At 39.5% G+C, this 20,708-nt stretch overlaps 1 protein-coding gene across 3 annotated transcripts in view; it reads right to left on the minus strand.

The window, feature by feature from the left end:
- The window catches only part of AFF2 (ALF transcription elongation factor 2), a 341,402-nt gene that overhangs the window by 77,842 nt on the left and 242,852 nt on the right, over positions 1–20,708 (minus strand). For all 3 annotated transcript variants that reach the window (XM_064518262.1, XM_064518263.1, XM_064518261.1), the window contains exons 8-9: positions 18,442–18,493; positions 3,005–3,042 (exon numbers count right to left, since the gene is read on the minus strand). In XM_064518262.1, coding sequence (XP_064374332.1) covers positions 3,005–3,042; positions 18,442–18,493 — 90 coding nt within the window. The remainder of the gene's footprint in view (positions 1–3,004; positions 3,043–18,441; positions 18,494–20,708) is intronic.

The following is a 20,708-nucleotide window of genomic DNA, read 5'->3' on the forward strand; positions in this document are numbered from 1 at the left end:
TATGTGACAGGGACAGGGCAGGATAAATAAGATAATGAGACGTTCAGATTCTGCAGTTATGCAGGCCACTTTGGTGCCTCATAAAGACACGGTCTTTAGACAATTTTATGTTTTTGGAATACTAACTGCACTATTGCACTGAAAAAAATCAAATTACTATTTTCTGTGTAGTTATCTATAGTAATATTGTGTCAGATGATGCTACCAATGCATAAAGATGGGTTCCTCTGGATGCGCTATGTTTCCTTGCAGTGCTACAAGCAACATGGAATTGAGACCAAGCGCTCTGAAGGAGACAAATACCACCTGCACCCACCTTGGCCCTGGTTAAGTTCACATCTGTTAGTCTAAGCACCGACAAACACCTGGATATTAACAAGCCAGATCCTTGGCTGGTTTATTAAACTGTAGTAAGGAAACTTCCTCTTTATTCCCTCCAGAAGAGTTAACTATTGGAGGGCTTCTAGAGAACAAATAGGAACAGCAGACTTCCTCCTGAACATGGAAAGGGCAACATTAATAAACTTAGCAATGAGAAGTAAATAGATCATTTCTATAGAAATTCTAGTTACGCTCCTTAACTGATGTGTCAAATAGTGGCAATACCAGGCCCAGTCCACTGACGGTATATAAACTGCAGTCTTTAAAAGGGAATGATTTCTGATTCCAGTTTTGGGACACAGTAACTATGTCAGCACAGCATACAAGCAAGGACATTTTTTATGCTAATGACAACTGAGAATATTTTTATATATCTATATATATATATATATGTATTGTAACAGATGTCAAATGCAGTTAGATTCAACTCAACTTATTAGTGCGTGGCTTTTAGCCAAAAGCAATTCACATTTGCAGAAGTGTACTATCACATATGTCTTAATAACAGAAATGTGTTTTTAAAAATGTATGTGATAAGTCACATATGGTAGAAGGAATCTGTACAGCTTTCAGTCCTTATGACAATGGAAGCTACTAACTTTATTTTGCATAGCTGAAGAACATTAAAATTCAAGTGAAATTCTCTTTGACATTTGAGAGCTACAGAAGCAACAGCACTAAAAGCTAGACAAGCCTGAGCTGTTCTAAGTGTGGCTGTGATGCTTATACAAATACAATCCATATCTACTACTGCCATCTTAAAGGTACTATTTTTACTCCTGCCCTGAGAAGTAATATTTTAGCATAAAATCATAACCGTATACAGGTACATTAAGTACTTATATTTCACTGGAAAATACTAGGCAGAATTTTTGTCAGCTCTTTGTTATGCAGAGTGTAATTAATATGTATAATGGATTCCCTGGGGTACTAACTGAAGCTGCAACCATGAACATAGTCAAAGACAAGTTAAACAACCAGTTGGGGAAAACATGACAGGGCGAGATATACACATGTAGGTGGAAAGAGTGAGACTGTCCATCTGGCCTTCTTCCATTCCAAAATGTTACAACACTTATTCAAGTCCCAGGAAGGAATGACTTAACCTAGTCCCTTCTCCCCCCACTCATGGTGGAGCAATTGGGCATCAATGTCACATACAAGCTGTTTAATGATTGCAAAGCTCAAAACCTCTGTTATATGCAGGAGAACTCAATTCAGTTGAGCTGTTCTGGAGAATTTGATCCAAATATGAAAAAAGTAAATATATGATTATGTTGGAGTTGTTCCCCAGGACCCTCATCAGTTTTCCATTCCTGGATCTTTCAGCAGGTGAGGTGAAATCACAGCTCATTCCACACTACTAAACAACCACAGGTAACAATGACTTGAATTCAGCTGGCACTGAATGTGAATTAGCCCTACAGGCATGAAAGGTCCCTTGTCTTATTAGAAGTTTCATGTGCTATCAGGTCCCTGCTGGATCCCATTTCTAATTTTTGTCAGATTAAATGAAATATAAAGAGAGACTAATTTATGATTATCTTGCATCTGACTTAATCATTCCAAGGAGTGTTCATACACATTTTGCATTCACTTTGTAAGGTGTAAACGAATATACACAATGGAAGCCAAGTAAGAAGGAGAACCATATCCTTTTGTTACGTGCCCCAAAACACCGTGATTTGTGAGTCCTATCAGTGCATCTTCTTATAAATACAAAAACACGCTAGTCCAAAAGCCTGCATGATCAGCAAACTAATATGAAAACAGAAATGTTTCCTCTGTATATAGCAAGAATATACAGTTACCAGGACTTAGTTAAAACTGCAATGATCAGCTCCTGAAACTAAAAATGTGTTTTATTGGTACGTAAGAGCCCATTAAAATGCCAGTATTCATTTTTTAAACAGAACCACTGATTGCTGATAGCTTTAACCGAAAATGCCTTTTCTCAAAGAGCCAAGACATCTATATAGCAACTTTCTTAATTCAATGATATATGGTTGAGTGTTGCTGCTAGTGCCCTAAGATTTAAGAACTTCTCATAAAATGCCCTGGAAATTGCTCCCTGGTAACTTGCTCATCCTTCACTGAACCCTCCTGCAAAGAGCGGAAACACCCGTGTGTGTGTGGTGGGAACGAGACGCACACATGGAGTGAGAAAGAGCTCTTAATCAACAGGGTGGCAAAGCCTTGATACATAGGTGCAAAATATTCCCATGTGTTTAGAAATTGTTTGGCACATTCTTAGTTATTTCCCCCCTGTCAGACCTTCTCAAGGATTGCAATTAACAATCGTAATCTTTTTAGCGTGTACAAACCTCCCCAAGGCTAGGAGCACGATGTATTGAATACGATTGTGATATTATTTGGCAGCTATTCATAGACAATACATTAATTTATGGAAACTGGATGAAACTTGGGGAGTGCAATCATTAGGGACACATGAAAAAATCAGAAGCTTTCCTCCATGATATTGACTTTTTTATAGCTATGATTAGGGTTAACTTGAATTCCCATATCTCTTTTATTGCCCTTCTTATTGCCTTAGTCTTTTTTGTGACTGTATGCAAGAAGTTCATTAAAGTTACATTTTCCAATGGATATAAAAATAACTTACTTCACAGGAATGTTTCGCAATTTTGTCTTTTCAGCAGCCTGTAAACATAAGAGGGGTGGGGGAGACAGACAGTTAAGCGACATACCTAAAAGCACAACTCGCTGCAACTCGAACAACCCACGCACGCCGCAGCTGCTTGGGAGCTGATGCCCCAGTGGGGCTGCCCAGGCCAGGCACGGCCACCTCGGCGGGAGAGCGCCGCGGGCCCCAAGCACGCCTTCCGTGGTTTGGGATATCGACGCGGTTTATTTATTTTTAATGGCCGTGAGCGTTTAGGAACTGCTCGTTCGGGCGATGACTTCATTTCCCGCTCCGAGGCCTGGCCCTAGCCTATCTGTCCATAGCGAGAACAGCAGCAACAACAGGAAACCATACTGGCGAGAGCGGGCTCTCCTTCCAAAGTGGCTCTTATTCGCCAACAGAAAAGGGCAAGGGATGACCAAATGTTCAGATCAATTTCCTCTTGCGAAACCTTTGAGAAAACACACTCCAAGCCATCTAAATGAGTAAATCTTTGGGCCCCTCGGCCCGCACCGCCTCAGACATGGAGCCTGGTTCCAGTTTATTGCTGAACCCATTGATCTGTGTACAGTCCATTTATCATTCATGAAAAGAGCCAGTGATCTTCACAGTATATTAGAAGAAACAACTCAGATCATCTGTCAACGGCCCTCTTATTTCTGTTTCCCTCTCCACGGGGATTTCATCTCCTTCGATTCTTCTTGAATTAAAATGTTGCTAAGCAACACAGCTGGGGGCACCGATGGCAGAGCCGCCACAGTCTATCAAACTGTTTAAGCTGCTCGAGATTTTAGTGCAGATTTTTTTTTATGCTTCTGTGGCATAATTATGTAATCTGAACCAACCTTGTATTCCCTCTGAATTTTTCAGAAATAGGTAAATAACATTTTAACACAGGAGGGCTTGAAATATCACCTTAAGATAAACTGATGCTGTCATATCATTTTAGAGAATTCCTTTCAGTCTTTAGAGAACCAGACTATAATAGATTTAAATGTGGAAAGTGGTCAGATGGTTAGTGAGACTGCAAGCACAGGCAGCAGTGAAAGGCAGAATTAAGACAACTGATCCATAAACCTATTATGCTACGGAAAGTCTTAGTGCTTAATTACCTTGAGAGATATTTCATAAAGCCTACAAAAATTGAAGTGAAGGGTTTTGGTGAGAGACCTCAGACTCTGGCATGCTTAGGGATGGGGAAAAAAAGGTTCCCACATAAGAACTACGAATATCAGTGGTCCTGAAAAATGCTCACGTAAGCCCTTAAGGAATTAAATCCCGTATGAAAACTGAGTAACTTTTGAAACCTCTGGAACCTGCACATTTGAATTCCAGACAGAATTCCAGAATGAGCTCTCCTTTGGGCTCTTCCATGGGACTAGTTTTTCAAAATACCTGGCATTTTGGCACTTTTGTTTCCAGCTATAGGAAAGATAAAATCTATGTTTTAAGTCCATGGGAATCCCTAATCCTGAGTTTTAATTTGAGAGAAGCAATTAAAGCTTGTGAGAATTCAGATGGAGCAACAATAACTTTCCGGGCTGGCTCCCTGTGTGCAAACAAAGATGCATTTGTTCTATTTGGATTACATTTTCTAGCTAAAGCATAAATCAGTGAATGCATGACATGAAACAATTACATTAATTGTACAGTAGGGTTGCTAAATAAAACACTTCAACTTCAGGAAACGCTGAAGTTAAGATTGCACAAATCACTGTTACACACCCAAACCTAATCCTGTCCTCTCCAACAAGCCTATGATGAAATGGGGTCCCTGCCTCATTAGTGAGATAATGTCAGCTCTGCCTCATCCCAGTGACACTCTCCCAAATCGCCCTTTTTCAGCTGCCACATGCACATGTAGACTCAAAAGAGTGTTATTAAGAAATCTTTCTGAATAATAAACTACATGTAACAACACGCAAATGCTTCATTTAAAATGGATTAAAACAGCATCAAAAACGGCATTTCAGTTACCCCAGCCTCCCATTAAACAACAAGTTTCGGTCTCATCCTGCAGGGAACTAAAATAATTTTTAAACCTTATAAACTGCCTTCTGTTACAGCAGAAGATTTTCTGACTGTAGAGCGCTGTTTTCCTTGACCCTTATATTTATCAGATAGCTGGACTATAACAATTCTGAGTTCAGGCATATGAAACTTGTATCCAAATCTCAGATACAGATTGCCCCCCCCCCCCCCCCCCAATTATTAAAAACTCACTAAACAAAAACTGCTTTCAAAATGCAGATAAGGAAGAGAAAACAGGAGTGTAAAGCATCTGGGGTCACAAGTAAATAATAACGCAGCTGATTCTAACATGCAGTAAAGCACAAGGTATTCTGTAGAGTATGTGCGTGACGGTGCGAGCTAAACTGTTTGCATGAAAGATTAAAGAAGATGAAGATATTTCCAAGCATGAGAACTGGCAATGTCAAAGGCATGGAATATTGAAGAGCAGAGTCTAAACCAGGCATTTGATTTTTGACGTTGATGGCAACTGTTTACCCAGAGGGAAATGTGGCAGCTTTAGGGACAATGAATTACAGATTCATTTTATTTGTTAGGGTTATGAAGACTCTAGCGCATATCTCTTCTTAGATTTTTTAGCTGGAGAATTCCCCTCAGTTTTTTCCTATGTTACTTGGAGAAGACACTTTCCTAATCGTTAAGAAAAGGCACATACGGGGGGAGAGTGTCCTCACACACATGCTCACTTACACATCTTCTTTGAAAAATATTGCGAGCTCTCAGGTCAGCCTACACACCAGCCTAATCTAATGGTGGATGACAAAGCAACTGGACATTTCCTATTGCAAATGATTCAGTTTGCCACTGAGTGGGAACATGGTGGTGTTAAACATAGCACAGAATAAATGCCTGGAATTCCTTCTGAGAAAGAAATGCAGGATCTGGCCTCCTGCTTTTATTTGTCTTGTATGTGTTGCTCATTCATTTTTCAAAGCGTATTTGTTGCGATATCATGAGCATGCCCAGTGGCAGAAGATAAAGAAAGGCAAAATCAAAGTGACATTGAGTAACTCTACACATTAAGCTTTGATGCAGAAACATATTGTTTGAAAATATTTGGTGTGCAGCAGGTCTGTCAATTAGAGCTAATTATTTTTCTCTGATCAGGAAGAATGCAATCTTGTTTTAGGCAGGTTTCTTTGAAATGTACGTCTTATATATAACTTCATTATAGGAAAATACTTCTTCCAAATTACTTTTTTTCTGGGCTGCTTAGCTATTGACTCAAATTATCTGTGTTGAGTAGTTCTCTCTGCTTTGATAATTAACTTTTGATCATTACTGAATTTAGCAGCTCTAGTCAGATGTGTTCATAGCCATCCTCCTCAACTATTTCGGTGCTCATTGCCTTTAATCTTTGAACAAAATGATCTCACTGAGCCTCCATCAACCTTGCTACTCAGTTAATAATTCCTGTTTCTCATCTTCATGACTGAGTTTGATTTGTTTTAGACTTGATGGGAGCTTTTGATTATTAATTTAAGCTATTTCAAAGACAAACATGTTTTAAGAGTTATTTTGTTTACCTTATATTCCTGGGCTTTTACAAACAAGAAAATGGTTTTACTCCACAATGATTCCTAAACTTCATGCATTAATGGTATTATCTAGAAATAGAGCAGGTAGGAGGTGCCCAAATCATGATACATGTGCTCTGAGTGGGAAATGATGCTGCAAAAGATTGGAATGAAATTGAACTGGTATAATGTAATATTCAATGGGTGTTAGGAGAATTACATCATGGGACCTTTGCTAATTTTGAACTTGAAAACGTGCATTAAAATAATTTAGGATGATTAGAAAATGGAAGCCAGACTGAACCAGACAATCATTCCACTTTAATTTGTAATTTTCTCTGATTTTTTTTTTTTACAATTATGGCCTTCACGTAATTGTGCCACCTCTCTCTAACATCTTCTCTCCTCAGCTGAGGCTAGTGGTGAATAAGAAGAAAGATGATGAAGAATATATGAAAAGCAGCAAGCTATAGAGGAACAACCAGCAAAGGGAATTTGCCAGGAGATGATTTCCCACGGCTTTTATAGTGGCCAAAGACTTGTGCCTCTTATGGTGTATTACTCCTAATTTTGGCACTATTTGCTTTGGCACTAGTTCAAGAACCATCTGTACTGTACTTCACTTGATCCCTAGTGTGGATATACCCACAAACTTATTTAATTAGTGGAAATCTGACTATTACACAAAAGAATGACCTTGGGAATAAGCATTGGCTCCTTCTAGGTTGTGTACAAGGATGGCAGAGTGTGCAAAATGACGCTTTTTTCATGGCTATCAATTAACAGACTGACTTTTGGATAGAAAGAACCAGAAAGAACACTTTGGTCAGTACAACTTTCCAACATCACAAAGACCTGAAGAGAATAAACTCTGAAGAGGCTTGCCCAAAAATAACAGGATAAAACATTTGGCATAAGTGGAAGCCAAATTAGATTTTCAATCAAATGACATGTTGCAGGGGAAGTGTCTGCTTTCGAAAGAAAATTTAGATTTTCCATTGCAAAACTGAAAAAGCAAGATTTTCGGGGAAAATAATTTGGTTTTGAGGAAGTGAGGTTTGACAAAAAGTCCTTATTTTCTAAAAAATGCCTCTTGATTCAGAAGCACCATGATCGTCCAGCTAACAAGGCAATTGCTGAGGCTCCAAGAGCCTCTTCAGCTAAGACAGATGTATTATTATTTGCCTTGGAAGTTATCCTATGCTCTTTCATTTATAAAGAACACCTCACCTATGATCCTATGTAAAGAACCAAAAAACACTAATTATGGACCATTCTGTACTGTGCTCTGGCTCTATGTTATACAGTTGGTTTTAGCTATGACTTCCTGTGGCGAAGGAGAACATAGTGTGCAAGAAAGAAACCATCCAAAATTGTGCTGGGAATCAGAAAGCCCAAATCTGAGGGCTGGAGGATTAGGATGTGATAATACAAACACATGTAAGTGTGGTGTATTCCTTTCTTTTTTTTTTTTTTAAACTGCATTGGTTACACTCTCCTCTACCTGTCCCCTAATGTCAACAGAGAAACTTATATTTCTTTCTTGCTAATTGCCACTGACATCAAGTTGGCAATTTCATATTTGAGATTCTGTCTGTGTTGTTTCGGGTCAGTCTCACCCCGAGGACAAAAAGCCCAATGCTACTGCATCTAGGACCAACAACAATGGAGCGAGAAGATACTTTCCTCATCCTGTAATATTTTAATAAAATAAGTACTTTTTCTTCACGAGCCAAACATGAGGGATGAATCAGCTGAGATCAATTCTGTGACAGACCAAGTCACTACACATATGGTATCTACAAATCAAAATGGTTCACTGGACTCTTGTTGTGTATAAACTATACAGAGAACTTCTCATCTTTGCTTTGAGCAATGCAGCAACCTTTGTGGCTTTACAGAGAGATGTCCAGGAAAATTCAGGGTGAAATTTTACTGTATTGGCAATTTAATTTCAGTTGGTGCTGTTGAGGCTAGGTAAAATGAAAAACAAATTTTAAGTGACAGAGTCTAAAACACACTATCTGTGGATTAGGGATCACCTCCATCCCTGATATAAGCATACTGTTTTTAATTGAGCAACACCACAGATATATTTGGGCTTCTGTCAGCATTTTTCCCAAATCCCCACGTTTACTTCAGGCCAATGGTGGAAATCAAACTAAGGAAGTGTATAATGAAAAATGTGGCCACTTCCCATTCTTGACAACCTATTCCATTAAAAAAGAAGAGAGCTACTGAGTGCATACTACATTCAGAGGAAAGCTTGTTGCTTATGTAGACATACCTGAGCTGGCTTTTAATTAGCTAGTGTGGGTACGATGAACACTGTTGCTTTTGTGGCACAGGCTTCAATTTATCCAGGGTCTGTGGTGACCTTTACAATACAAACAGTTACGGCTATCTATCACTGAACTGCCTGATTTTAAAGATAACTCACATACACATATGCTTATATTAGGCACAACTTGGATTGTAGTATCAAGGTACCTTGACACAAAAGTCTTGGAACAGTGCCTTCCTTCTCCAATTATTTTGATACACTCTGGATTCTCTCAAAAATGCTTTTGATTGAAACTGCTAATTGTATTATTTTTGACTTCTCCTTATAACAAAGGAGAAGTTGGAATTGCAATTGTAATTGGCATTACAAATTCTACTGATTCATTTTCCAAGATGCTTTCAGGTTCCTTTACAAATGCTAATCAACTCTCACAATCTCTTGTGAAGTTCAGTAGATTTAAATACTCTCCACTGTACTGTTGCAGAATTGAGGCAGAAAGACGTTAATTGATTTGGTCAGTCACTGGTCAGAGGTCTGCGGTAGAGAACCCCTGATTAGAGCTAGGCCTGATTTTTCGTAAGAATTGCTTTGTTTGGAAAATGAATATAGCCCTGGCAACAGAAACAGTTGGAAAATTCGTACTGAATGTTCCATCTTTAAGAAAAAATTCTGACTTGAAATTCTAGCTTGAAACATCATTTCCTTGCAAATGATTTGTTACAAATTCATTACAAATGTCCCCTGCTTAGAGGATGAAAATCCTATTTTGAAAATATACAAATAAAACATTTAGCTAGGGACAAAACCTAGTATTTGTCTTCTTATTATTTACTGATGATTTTTTAAAACGTGTGTTATGATCAACCTTCAAAATGGCTAATAAATCAAAAAATCCATTATTTGCTAGGTTTACTCCAGAGCAGTTTTCTACATGTTAATCACACGTTAAAACATCCTGAGAAGGCAAAAGAAACAGAGAAAAGGTCAATAAGCACTTAGAAGGAAAGCAAAAAAAAAAAAAAAAAAAAAAAAAAAAGCCTCTCTACACCTTCCCCAAGAAAGGAAGAGGAAAAGGCTAGATTTGAAGCCTCGGAATTTCCTACTACTTCATTGTACAGCTACAGACAAACTCCATAATATGTTTGCCTCATTTTCCCCAATTGTAACATATAGAGAGTAATTCTTTGAATCTACATCCCTGAGGTTTAGCTGAACACTGCTGATGTTTTGAGGTGCACTTTCAGTGTACGAATGTCTTACTAATTTTTACTTTTGCAGCACTCAAATCAGTTAAAATTTCCTGCCTCAAAATGGAAAGGAGGATTGGCAAGCCTCCCTGCGGCAGCCTCCCTTACCCCCGTTCACTTGCAGTTTACGCCCTCAGGTTCTCCTTGGTGGCAAAGGCCGTTATCTCATTCCTCGGGGAGTCCAACGTGTCCTCAGCCTCTTCCCTACTCTAAATTAATGAATAGCTCCCTAGACCTGAGAAGTAAAAGAGCAGAGCCAAACAGTAGCAGCAGCGGCAGTGCCGGGAAGATGTGATGTTGCTGTTGTTCATGCCTCTCATTTACTTCCCATGCAGGACTAAAGGATTTGAATCTACACTGAATATTACATCTATTACAAACAGGCAGCAGAGGTGATAGAGGTGAACACACATGAAATAACTTTTTGCTGTCCTTGGTCTGGTTTAGTACATTGTGCAGATACCTTGGCCAGTTCCTAAACTGTGCAGCTCCATAAATTGTACACAACACTACTGCCTTGAATGGAACGCCCCCGGGAGCGACCCCTGCCCGAATCCATCGCACTGTCACTCTGTGGCCCCGACCCGTCCCTGCGAGGACGCAGGAGGCCTGTTCTGGGAAGATTCATCCTGCTGGTAGGGAATGGAGCAGCTCCAACCCCAGCGAACCTCACAGTGGCAGATGCATTCATTGTAAGAAAAATTAAGGTGTTTAGTTCTCATTACTGTTCTCCTTCTGGACTTCCTCCAGGGAAGATCAACTTTCACTTCTTCTCCCTCTTATTCTGGCTGACAGAAGCTAATTACTGGATTTATCATGCCCTTTCCATCACCTGCTTCTGAGCTTGTGCCGGCCGCCTATGAGCTGCTCTGCTCAGACTTTTGCTAACCCCCAGTCTTAAAGCCAGCACCAGCACCACACTCCACTGGTGCGAAAAACTCCCGAGAATTTAGGTTTTGAAGTTCACAGAGAGTTGCTCAGGCTTTTACAAAAGCGCCACACTGCAGATGGCGAGCATAAGAAAGCCAGACAATTTCTTTACCAAAATGCTTCACAAGGCATGCATGATAAAAATCACACTCTCCTTTTGAGGAGAAAAGGGAGATAAATGTTTCCTATGTGGTCAAATTAGTCAGTGCTGAGCACTGAGATGGCCCGCAGATACCACAGACTTCAGATTTATTCTTTATAGGACAGTATGGTCAAGTCTGGCTTTTCTCTTAACAACAACGCTGGCGTCAATCAATATCTCACCTGCTGCTGCCGCCTTTGCTTGCCAAAACAATACAGGGCTTTTGCACAAAGTGGCATACATAGCAAAAAGGCCCTGCAGAAATATATTTTTGTCCATACTGATAATAATAAGACTCCTTTATACAAACATGGGTGCACAGGCATGCACTCACAGAGCGTACATGATCAGTCCTGCTGACTGAAAGCTGTATCTCCCTCCTCCTTCTCCCCCCAGATCTCTAGCGTCTGCTCCTTACGGCCATGCTGAGGAACTGCTGGCCTCTCCATCTCTGCTTAATTGGTGGCAGAGGCACCAGGTCTGTATTTAATGCCTGTCCTTCAGGTGAAGGATGTCTTGTGGTGTGGCTGAGGGAGCCTGGCTGCTTCAGGATGGTGTCATGAAGAGCTGAACAAAACAGAAGCACCTGTTTAAGAGAGCACTGAGGGGATGTGAAGTGCCTGCTTACTTGGGGGCACAGAGGAGAGGACTTCCTGCAGCTCTGTTTATCCATCCTTTCAAATATTTCATTCTCCCTTTGCCAGGACTGCCTGTCTGCTGGTGTCTTTTTTTCCTGCATTATTTTTCTTCCTGCGGCTGAGGGTATCCAGACGCTGAGCTGCCGGTGCGTACCGGGCAAGCTGCGGAAAAGGCAACTTGGGGGCTGACCGTGCTGGTTGGGGCAGCTGTGGCCCCAGAGCCCTGGCAGGAGCGTGGCCGCAACCTGCAGGGCAAACTTTGGTCGATCTGCAGCACAGTGCAGCATACAGCAACCACTTGTCCTGGGGGCTATATTAATCCCCTTCCTCACTGATGGATAACTTCCACAACAGCAACATGTGTGGAGACACTTGCATGAAATTCTGTGAATTTGAAAGAGTTAAAAGCCTTTGATAACGTTGTGTATTTTAGTGGTGTGCCATGCTATCCATGCATAACCACAGCAAGCTCACCTCAGATCTCACAGCAGTTACTGAAAGCTTCTGCTGATAATAAACAAATACTATGATATGAATCTATTTCATTACTGTGTGAATTACTACCTTAGAAATGTCAGCCATCAAACCTCTTATTACCAAAGATTAGTCTAACAGAAGCTGCAGTATTCATTTTACATAGTCGGTGATATATGGCTGTTTCAACTAGTATTGTACAGAATAAAATAATTTGAGTATCAATTAAAATGGACTGAGGTAGCAAGAAGAGACGTATCTTCATGAAAGGATTTTTCACGGTTATAGACTGACAAGGCTGGAGAATGACTCTATTATCCTAATAGCTTCTGTTTTCATTAATGGCTCAATGAAAACATTTCCCTACAATTATAAAACATGACTGTGGATCTTAAACACTGCAATGTGGGCTCTTCATCAAAACACATTCTGCTGTGGCAGCAACCGATGTTGCATCTCTCTGGGATTTCAGTGGAACCAATGACAGATAAACTGTTTACATTAAAAGACTCTATCAAAGTTATTTTGCACCTAGTTTCATCCTAATCCATCTGATTTTTCTATAGCTTTGACAAGACGACCTCTCTCGCTGTGTGTGCAGTATTGATGTCATTACTGAAGAGCTGTTCTTCAGCCTTTCTGCTGATAACAAAGTAAATGGAAATGTAGAGAAACCTTGGGGAGGTAAACAACTTGTTCAGGATGCAGCTAAAAAACAGGGTAAATTACCACAGGAAAGGATAGCCATCGTTGCAATGAAAGTGGTCACTGTATCACTTTACAAAGCGGTGTTTACACGATGAAAGCATACTGTACCTTTGAATTTCATAAACTTTTTAAAAATTTAACTTGAATAAAGGCTTTGGAAGTTCAGTATGCATTATAAGAATCCAAAGCTCGGCCTCCGGCTGATCACATACTTAGACTTAACTACAAAGTCAAACATTTTGTACATAATTCCATAACACCAGCCAAGTGGAAAAAAAAGTATGTTTGGATAAAATACAACAGATCTACCAGGGCCATGGATTATATACGTCTTGTATTCATATGACTATCAGAGAAGTGAACTCTGAAGAAATGGCAATCATTAAGTGAAGTAGAAAAAAACAAATAGAAAAGATAAAAACATCTCATTGAACTGTTCTGCCAAAAACACTATATATGTAGAATACTGAAAATAATGGAGCAGGTCTGTAACTAGTATCAAAATTTTTGTAGTTCAAAAATACACAGATTGCCAGCAATGTGCTTTAAATTAAGTATGCATTTCAAAAGTTAACAGGACTATTCCTTAGGCAGAAGAACAAAGAGGAGCTGGTTAAAGAAAATTGGGTACACTACAGCTACTTAAAATACTGTATCCAGGCACAACTCATTTGGATGCCTTCAAGCTCAAAGCTAATTTGAATTATACAGAGGTGCTTTAAAGAACAAAAATACCAACCTGTGTTTTATCTAAGCTCTTTCAGCTGAACTAACTAATTAAAAATCTTCACTATTATTTCTAATTTCTGATTTCTTTTTTCCACTGAGTAATAAAGCCATCTAAAAGCTCCATCCTTCCTCACAGAAGAGTGTATCCCTGAAATGCCTTGTCATCTAATGGTTTTACTAATAACATGTCTGTCACCTGCCTTGACTGTATCTCTTGTAGGCAATCTGAAAATATTGTGTAATACGATCTCTGAATGCAATCCTGATGTGTATGTCAAAGTTCCTTGCAGTGACAATAACACAAAAGTTTAAAAAACAGGCAATGCTTAAATTAAATGTAACAATACTGCTCAAATAATACATTAAACAGATGTGCACCTGGTATTATAAATACGTGACATAAAAATCTACTGGGTTGGTCAGTGTGCATATTAAAAACCATTCAAGTAGGTCAAATTGCGGATAACTTAAAACTTTAAAGACAGCAATTTTAATAAAGCTGTCAATACAATTTTCTTTGTAAAAACATTTGAGACTGATTATGCTGCTTACATTGAAAGAGAAACACAAGGTCTATATCTTTAGATCTCTTATTGAACTGTGAGCACAGCATCAATAACTGCTTCTCAGCTGTAAATGAAAATTGATTCCAGATCTAACCCGTCGTTTTCTGTGTGTCTTTAATCCCAAATCACCCACAATGAAAGACATAAGAATCAGCATTTTGTCTAAGGGACAAAGCACATGTCCCACAGTATCTTCCATGCAGGCACTTCAAAGCTGACCGTATGACATGTTTACATGTGTTAGGTGCAGGCAATAACTGCAGTCACTCAAAGCAAGGCCCAGAAAACAGTGACTAAGTTTGCAGCTGGTGTAGAGCTACCTTTAACTTGCCTCATGCTCTACTGAAATGATCAATATGGTCCAAAGATTTGAAGTCAGAAGGGACCTGTACTGATCATCTTGTTGGACCTCCTGCATGTCACAGTCCAAAGAAATTCACCTCACAACTTCCACACCAAGTCCACAACTGCCAGAGCCCCCAGTACGGGAATCTAACAGGAGGGAAACCACAAGGTTTCCATGTGAGCTGCAGCAGTTTAGCACTAGCAGTTCCCATCTCTGGTCAGCTCTTACTTGCTGGAACCCATTAGGTCCTTTGGGGTGAAATTGAACCGTATCGCCTCCTCTCAGGAATCTTTCCATGGTGATATGTTGGTAGGCTGTCATCACACATACTTCTTAACCTCTTTTGGCTAAACCAGAAAGACCCAACTGCCATATTTTAAGAACGATTCTCCAGTTTGAAGAGTGAATGCTAAAAGTGGGCAGTGTCTCCAGTAACTGCCCTGCTCATACTGTATAAACAATTAATACCTTCCAGTGACTTCAACCTGTAATTCCTCATCTTATCCAAAAATTGAACTCAACCTCTTAATTATATGGTTGAACAGAGTGATCATACGTGTTTGATTTCTCCTCAGCAGTGAGGACAAGAGGATGGAGCTGATAAATGGGTGGAAGAGCACAGGCTCCTGGACCCCTATCTGAATGCAATATAGACCAGAAATACTCGTGCCCGTTAATAGCAGTGTGAGAACTCAACAGGGGAGTTTTGTTACTTGCAGACAAGTTTTTAACAATTTTCCACCATGACAAATGGCACTACTGGTAGTTTCAGAAGAAAGGCAGATAGATGATCCTCTGTTTGCATACTACAGATGTCAGGATCGAGGTGCATTTATGAATCAGTGTCACTACTGCCCCTGCTGTGCAAGACTGAAGGGTCCCTACTAGCTATTCTCAATGGACAAATACAGGCCTTTGGTTCCTAGGGTTCCCTATCCAACACTGTTCTCAAAGAATTTCAATTTCCTTAAAATACAAATAAAAGAGATAAAGATAACATACTTGGTGTTTAAATATTTTATTTCTGTTAATAAAAACTAGTAAATGGTAGCTCATGCTTGGTATTGCTTGCAAGCCTGTAGCAAAAAATCAGAAAGATTGTAAAAAGACTGCTTCCTTATAGAAATGTTGCACAAACTGTTAGGATGTTTTCAAGATCAGATTTCTAATCTTTTCTCTCTGTCAGAATATGCACATGTGTACAGCTGAATTACAATGGTCATTTCCCTATAAAATATGTTAAAAAAAATATATTTTTCTAACTCTGACCCTGCAGCTGAACATCTGGTATCTTGTATTTTTTATATTGTAATTGCTTTGATCCAGCTCTTATGAATTAACATTTTATATAATTTTGGAAAATAACATTTTGCAGTCAAAAACCATTGCAGTCGTTTTGTTGATGCTTATGTGTCTGGCCAGTGGGCGAGATGAAGCTTTCTTTCTATTTCTAGTTCCCTTTCTTCACTTTAGAGCGACATGGCAGAAACTGCTAAAGTGTGAAGGCATTGCTGGTGTAATGCTTGACTGATGCAGCAGAGCTACGCTGCTCAACTTTGCAGGGCCCTAATATGGGATGCAGCACACAACAAAAATCTAAAAGGATGGACACATACAGTCATTCATGCAGGAAACCTAAAAAGCTATGGGATTTTCTCCTATAATGCATATAACATTGTCTATACCCTCTATTTGTGATGCAAATAGAAGAAATGCAACTACACATTCGTGCTGTACATAGGAAAAGTGAAGGTCTCCCTTGAAGAGCAGGACACTGAAGAAATATGCTCAGCATGCTTCCTGTCCATATAGTTCATTTACTTTTTACATGATTGGAAGTGTTCATGTTTGGAATCCCTAAATACACAGACCATCATTTGTTTCTAAAAAGATATTTAGGAGAGTTTATGAGGTTTGAATCGATTCTACTTACTTAGAGTGAGACGAAGCTCCCACTGCCAAAAGGCAGTATGTATTATAAAATATATGCATTATAAAATTTTGGGAAACTACATGAATGCTCCCTATTGTGCTCCCTTGTCTGTCTGAACCTTATGCTGCCAATGGTATTACTGGAAAGCCCCGGGTGGAGCTGTGGTGCATTCTGAGGCTTCCTACAGCTCCGGTACATCTCCGTTGCACAGGGACTTGGGCCAAAGCCCCTGAACTGGACGCAGTGGGACGCTGCTCTCCAGGACGAGGCTGGCTCTGGGTAAGAGCAGGCACACACCATACCACAACAGCACTGTTTTGAGAGCTACCAGTGCTCCGTTGCGATGTGTACACACACCTGTGGCTTCCCTGCATGGGACTAACATCAAAGATGAACCTATTCAAGTCAGTGGGTGCTTTTCATTCGATGTCAGCAAGCAAAAGCCCAGGCATTTACTTCTTCATTCGGTACTGATGTCCAATTTCATCTTAACAGGGTAAATTGCGTAAATCTGGAGTAATTCCACTAAAGTCAATGGAGTACTACTACTGTAAGGAAACAAAATCAAATCCTGCCCAATAATATATTACCATTTTGAAATTTTTGGGCCTCTTAGTATCACAGTGTCATTTTCTAGGCTTATATGGGCAAGTTTCCAATAAATCAGGAAACCTGCTAGTTACACAAACCACACACGAGTACACAACAGTGCATTGCGTAAGTACAGACTTTTCATCCTTTGGCTTCAAATGGAGTGCAAGGCTTTCTTGGTGCTAAAAAATACTGACTTGTATGATTCAGGGGTCAACTGACACTTGAAGGTAAGTCTTTCCTGGCACGACCCTAAAGGAGGGATTAGGTGGGTTGGAGAGGAACATTCAGGTGGTTTACAAATAAATAATAAAGAATGATCCACTTATGATGAACATTTCCAAGGCTGAACAGATGACCTTATGCCGAGTTATAGCATTACTTTCCTCTTTGCTGCAACCACTCACACGTTTGAGTCTGTTACACATGTAAAATGAAGGATGAATTTAACCCAAAGTAGCAAATTCTTTCTGATAAGCACATTGAGAATATGAATTCCACCATCTTCATTTCCTAGCATTAGACATAGATATTTATAAAGTGGGAAGGATGGACAATGACATCAGCTTTTTGAAACCAGTTTTTTGAAATGATTCTTCATTAATGTCCCAAATAGGTTGAGAGACTTCCAGCACTGATTTACAGCTACATACTGAAGTTTTGACTTCTCACGAACAGGAATCACTAGATTACTGACTAAAGACTCCCACCCCTTAACTCACTGACTGGAACAAAACTTAAGGACCCAATCTCCATTGGTGCAATTGTACAAACGAAGTGCAAGGTGCAAAATCAACTCTGCAGTTACGATAGTGGTTTGATGCAGTCATTTTACACCCACTTCCAAACAGCTCATCAATTTCAGAAATTGAGTGCAAAACAAGCAGAGGTAGCTCCACATAGTATAAGGGAGGACAGAAACACAGAGAACATTAGCTATTCCTGCATAGTGCCATGTCTGGTCTCTTATTCCAAGAGAAGAAAGCTGTGCTTTGGTTTAGTTTAATCCACTTTACAAAGTGAATTTAGCAAAAATTTTGCAAAAAAAAATGCATTCTTGTTTCAGAAGAAGTTTCCTCCCATGGAGAAGTACTTAGGAATAATTGTAAAACATTCAGAAGTGTGTTCTGTGTGCAGGCAAGATCTAAGATAAAGGATGCTGCAAGCACCCCAAAATGTTTTTGATGCAAATATAGTAAACCAACATGCAACCACATTCAACCAATGAAACAACTCTGTCAGATTATATGTTCTGTAAACCTATATCAAATATAATTTACCTGTTCATTGTCATCTTCATCACTGCTGAGTTTCAGATCATCTTCAAGCATTCTAAAAAAACCAAAAAGAGGCAATATAGAATTACATTTACTGAATTAACTTTACACGTAATGGGCTGAATCTAGCATCCAGCAAAATCAGAAGCCTTCCCCTTTCAGTTTAACAAAGCAGAATCAAGCCTATTACAAATAAACTGGTGAATACTCTATGTATGTAGGCATGTATCAGTCCTCTTATGTGATGCAAGGTAAGGACAAATGATTTCAAACCCATCCATCATAAAGTCTGGCAGCCAGGCCTTCTTCCATGCCCTGTTTTATCTGTGCACTGTCCCACAGTGACTGGTCCATACACATCTGTCTGTGTTTCTAAACCAGAAAGGGGAAGGAAAACAGCTCTGTGACTGCTGAAAGCTGAAAAGGCCCCCATGCTTCATGTGTGATCCAGGATATTGCTGATCTTTTCTGAGGCCTGTACCAGTCCCTGCCATACAGAGAACACAGAGCAGGGAACAGCAAGAACAGGGGAAGCCTGTTTGAGATTTGATGGGACCTCATAGCTCTTCTGGCAGGAGATACAGTAGTACTTGCAGGAAGTGCAAAAATGTTTCAAGCTAGGAATCTGTGATTCATATTTCTTTCTTCTACAGAGAAATCTCACATCTCTGCTCCCTGCCCTTGGTAAAAGGGGAAGGAAACTCTTAACAGATCAGGTTGTCCCCAAACCTCCTTTCTTTCCTTTGGCAGAGGAAAGACATGCATAATGCATACTATTATAATAACACTCATCTTGTACAACTTGTTTTTTTTTAAAACGCAAGAATTGGATATGTCAAAACATATGGGTTTAGATGCCATATTATTTGCTGTTACATCTTCACACAAATGATCTCTTCTTTAGAGGTCTGCATGTCTACAGAGACTTGACCACAAACACGTTCACCTACAGCTTCCCACATATTCATGATTTTGCCTGGTGGCTGTCCTCAGAACTAATATCTCATTTGGGCACACTTCTGCCTTACATCCATCCTTTCACCTCGGCAAATTCTTGTATCACAAGATGACGTATGACTGAATCTGCACATCTCACCGAGACCTGTGATGACAGCCACTGGAATGGGTAGGCTTTCTTCCTCCCAGTCTGATCTCCCTTACCATGGCAGGAGACTCGCAAATTGCAATTACTGTTTCCTTTTTGCTTTGACGGAGATTGAAGTCTATGATTTTTTATTGTTAGTCTTTAAATAACTGTAGCAATCAATGAAAGCTCTGTTAGGAAGCTCTTTTGTTTGAAGACTGGTAAATCATGTAAGTCTCCTAGTAGAAGGAATTTTAAAGAGGGGACAATATCCCCAGTGGTGAAATATCAGAAGGCTCCAAGCCCTGCTGGTGCTCTTAAAAAGAGAAAGTGCAAGGAGATCTTTAAACTGGTTTGTAAGTCATCCGTCTTTTGGTGACCTCTGTTGTCGGGCAGCTCAGTGGTTACAAAGTATCTGGACACAAAACTACTAGTCATTAACCTCTTGATAAATGGCAGATGCCTCCCTGTAATATGTGAACCCATAAAAGTAAGACCATAGCGCGGATAAAGAATCTTGTAAAAGTAAGAATTCTTCAGGAAATATTAATCTTTAGAGGCCTGGATTTTGGTGATGAACAGGAACTTTTTATGTTGTTTATCTAGCAGACACATTCATTTGTTTCCCCAGTGTCATTACTCGCTGTGCCATTCACAGCATCTCGCTGTACTTCCATCTCGCTGCAGCCCGGGATTGTTATCAGCAAGTCTCATTACAGACCAGAAGTACAAAACCCCCAGGAAACTCAGACCATCTTAATACGGGACTATATCATTCTGACTCTTAACTCTAATTCAATTCTACACTCCTACTTTTAAAACCTACATCTCACTTTAATGTGTAAATTATCTACTGCTGTAAAGCAGCACTGTTAGATAATGCACTCTATTATTATTTTTTAATGCAGATCTAAGAAGACATAATGCAAAGGATCTTTTCATGAATGAAGCCCAAAGGGTTATTTTTTTTTTTTCCTTTTTAGCTATCACAATTTTTTTCATTTCCTACATGTTAAATTCCTTTTGGACACATTCTGGTAGAAATAAACCAAAAAGGACAAAGGAAATTCCACATTAGATAAATGGAAGGAACAAAGAAGAGAGCATAAAAAAGATAAATGAGTATACTTACTAAACTAACCAAACAGTCATGTGAAATGGCTGATTAATAACTGTCCTCATATAG

Source organism: Dromaius novaehollandiae, chromosome 11, assembly GCF_036370855.1.
Source record: "Dromaius novaehollandiae isolate bDroNov1 chromosome 11, bDroNov1.hap1, whole genome shotgun sequence".
In the NCBI taxonomy this organism is placed as follows: domain Eukaryota; kingdom Metazoa; phylum Chordata; class Aves; order Casuariiformes; family Dromaiidae; genus Dromaius; species Dromaius novaehollandiae.